The following is a 3,614-nucleotide window of genomic DNA, read 5'->3' on the forward strand; positions in this document are numbered from 1 at the left end:
CATTCCCCATGTTTCAAAAACATGGGTGAAGTTGCAAAAATCATAAAACATACGGTGGATGAGACTAATTCACATGTGGTTGGCTCTCAAGGCAGTGTTGCCACTGCAACATTCCCCATGTTTCAGAAACATGAAGGAAGTTACAAAAATCATAAGACATACGGTGGATGGGACTAATCCATATGTGGTTGGCTCTCAAGGCCATGTTGCCACTGCAACATTCCCCATGTTTCAGAAACATGAAGGATGTTGCAAAATCCTGGTAATAGATATGATAGGTGAGACTAATCCACATGTGATTGGCTTTCAAGGGCAGTGGACGCAAGACGTAGAATATGTTCGTACACGTGGTCTGTTGGATCAAAAGTGATCCAACGGCTTCACACATGGCGGACGCGAGAGTGCCATCCGCCGGCTGAAAGGTAACGTTTCCCTTATTCCAAATAACACAATGTGCAAGTTCTTGGAGCCCGTGCTGATGCACTACATAATCGACCAATGGGTCTACGAGCAGCAGAAGCCCAGAACCGATCCATCATCCATGGCGGCGACTTCAGCACTCTCGATCTTCCTGCTCTTGGTTGTGCTCGCCATGTCGACAAAAGGATCGTCTGCGACGGGTAGCAGCTGGTGCGTGTGCAAGTCAGAACTGCCGGCGGCGGCGCTGCAGAGGACGCTGGACTACGCGTGTGGCCACGGCGGCGACTGCGCCCCGCTGCTCCCCGGCGGGCAGTGCCACACCGACACGGACACGGTGGCGACGCGCTGCTCCTACGCGGCCAACAGCTACTACCACAACGCCAAGGCCAAGGGCAATGGCCACGGCGGCGCCACCTGCGACTTCGGCGGCACCGCCACCCTCACCTCGACAGACCCGAGTACGTGCGGCCCTCTAGCCTGCTGCTTCGATCGCTAGCTCTGCCATCTTTATTTGATCTGAGGTGGATGTGCATGTATAATTCCATTGATGGTTACAAATTGTACCTTGATCTTGCAGGCTCCGGGACTTGCCGATACCCTGCAACAACTGCCCCTGCCTCTTCCCCGGCTGGTGCCCCCTGGGAGTTGTGGATGTTCCTCTTGGCGATCATCGCCATCTTCGTTTCTCTGTGCTGTTGTGTGGAGATGCACGAGCAACGGCGCAACACCTGCCGGCATTGAACCGTTCCGTAGGCTGCTTGTGCTTTGATACTCACCTGCCCGAGTATATACTAGAAGGGTTGGACGCGTTTTGCTGCCCCGTAGGTGTTATTGAGATTCTTAAAAAAGTTGCTAAATGCAATTCTTTAAGTTTGATCGAATTTATGAAGAAATATATCAAAATTCGTAATATCAAATTGGTGTTATTAGAATCATGAAATGAATTTCCATAATTTTTTGGCATAATATTGTGGATGTCGATATTTTTGGCTCTAAACTTTGTCAAAGTTAAAAGAAATTTGACTTTCCAAAGAATCAATATCCCATGTATTTTGAAACTGATGGAATATTTAGTTTGGCGGATTGGGGAGACGATAGGATGTATTTTATGTTTATTTATAATTTGGTTATTTGGCGGGCGTTTTATGGTGTGATTCTGTGTGTTGGTAAATTTTTGTGTCAGTGGCTACATGTACTATATTGGTGCTATAGTGTCATCATATGATGGCGCTTCTTTTTTGTAGGTGGTAAGAGGGTGCACGGGGTTGATATGGTTTTTTAGCCGGTTGGTGTTGATTGATTTGAAAAAACGTTGGCCCAATAAAGATCATAAACCAAATTTAAAATTGAATATCTCAATCGAATAAAAGAGCTTCAAAATTAAGAAATATGGTGAATTAAAATAATTAAATGAGAGAGCTCTTTGAGAAATTATTGAACCGGTCAAAATCAATGACCAAGTTTTAAACTGGAGACCTTAATTAATTGTGAGGACTTAAAAATTGAGAAACATAGTGTATAGTATAAAACAATTGAATGAGAGCTTTGAGAAATTGTTGACTTGGTCAAAATCGGGTGACCCAATTCCAATTGGACATTTCAATTGATTGTAAGGCATTTTACTCCTAGGGAGCTCGGTGATATAGTAGATGTTTCTAGTGGGCTCACACTATTGGGTACTCGCTCTATAAACTAATATAAGACCGTTTATAAGATCACTAAATATATATTCCCTTTTTAAAGAAAAAATCCCTAAATATTTTTGTTGCCGGTTGACATTATTGAGTACTCCCTCTGTAAACTGATATAAGACCGCTCATATTAGTTTTACGGAGGGAGTACATGATTCTGGTTACTAACTCTATCCGGGTTTATAAGCAGGACGGATTTTAGGTGGTCAATTTCATGTATTTGTGTTTACAAGTTTATATTAGGTTGTCATTTAACGAGTGCAAAATCGGCATATGTCACAACAAATATATCACTGAATTCGTCGGCAAATAAAGTTTCCAAACATACGCTTTTTAAAGCACATTACACACATTCATAGTGGCATAATCTTTAGTTAAACTGACGATCTAAGTCCAACTACTACCTGATCTTTTTTCCATCTTTTTGCCTAAAAGAGCCAGTACATCATCGAGGGAATCTGCAAAACTAAATAGAACATACCATTGTGCAAAGTGAAGTGGAACAACAAAAGTTCAAGTTCAGGCTTTCAGCCTTTCAGTTTGTAGCTCTGCATAAATAGCTAGCTGTGTGCATCCAGCATTACTGACATGATATCTGTATGTAACCAGAACATTTATGTATTCGCAACAGGTAGAAGCAAACAAAATACAGGACACCTTGATCACACGTGACGATCCTCACATACAGATTACAACAGAGATCGAACAACTTCTACGTTGGTGACTCTGGGCAGTTTGTGAGTGACAAGGACGACATCTGCCAAGTTGTGTATCGTACATTACCAAATGGACTATTATACACATGTCAGCACATCGATTCTCTTTTACGACCTCACTTTGGCAAGCCTTTCTCTTATCTTTTCTAGATCGTCGTCGTCGTCATCAACGGATTCCGCTACAGCAGTTCTCTGCACACGGTGAAAAGATTCTTGTGAGGCATTTGCAATGTTCAAGAAAGCGGTAAGCATAAGCGGAGTGGAAGGCCACAGCTTAGAGCAATGGCAGCTTAAGCGCAGCTTAACCGGGATTAAGCGTTTTTTGTAATTGGCCAGAATTTGGCTGTTTTTGAATAATATGCACAAGAAAGCAGGAAATATAGCACATAAGTAACTGAAAATCTGAAACAGCATATAAGGTTGAGGTTCAGTGGTTCACACAACACAACAAATAGCCAAATAACACATAAGGATAGGTTCAGTGGTTCACACAGCAAGCATAAATGCATAATATTGTCTTAGAGCATATGAGATAATGGCAGCTGCAGGCAAGCAGCAGCAGCCAAACAGCAGCCCCAGCCCAAGCAGTAGTTCAGATCCTAGTTCAGATCCACTCAGGGGACGAAGAGGAAGAGTGCATGGAGCTGAGTTGGATGCAGAACAGGAGCAGCCGCCACTGGAGCTCTCTTCTCCCCCCGCCCCTCCTAACCCAGTAAACCCTAGCCGAACAGGCCAGTATTGGGCCAGGCCTTTATACCCCCCCCCCCCCCCCCCCCCCCCCCCCCCC

The 3,614-nt window shown here is 44.1% G+C and overlaps 1 protein-coding gene across 1 annotated transcript; it reads left to right on the forward strand.

The window, feature by feature from the left end:
* The first annotated feature begins 541 nt into the window (after nt 1-541).
* LOC125507644 (PLASMODESMATA CALLOSE-BINDING PROTEIN 3-like) lies at nt 542-1,161 on the forward strand. The gene is made up of 2 exons (XM_048672161.1): nt 542-878; nt 998-1,161. The coding sequence occupies exons 1-2, from the start codon at nt 542-544 to the stop codon at nt 1,159-1,161; spliced, it is 501 nt and encodes a 166-aa protein (XP_048528118.1).
* The last annotated feature ends 2,453 nt before the right edge of the window (nt 1,162-3,614 follow it).

Source organism: Triticum urartu, chromosome 5, assembly GCF_003073215.2.
Source record: "Triticum urartu cultivar G1812 chromosome 5, Tu2.1, whole genome shotgun sequence".
Lineage (NCBI taxonomy): Eukaryota > Viridiplantae > Streptophyta > Magnoliopsida > Poales > Poaceae > Triticum > Triticum urartu.

What these genes read in the sequence shown, in the direction of transcription:
- LOC125507644 (XM_048672161.1), top strand. Translation starts at nt 542, where the DNA reads ATGGCGGCGACTTCAGCACTCTCGATCTTCCTGCTCTTGGTTGTGCTC. An exon ending in CCTCACCTCGACAGACCCGA is followed by an intron (nt 879 to 997) that starts GTACGTGCGGCC and finishes TTGATCTTGCAG; the next exon opens with GCTCCGGGACTTGCCGATAC.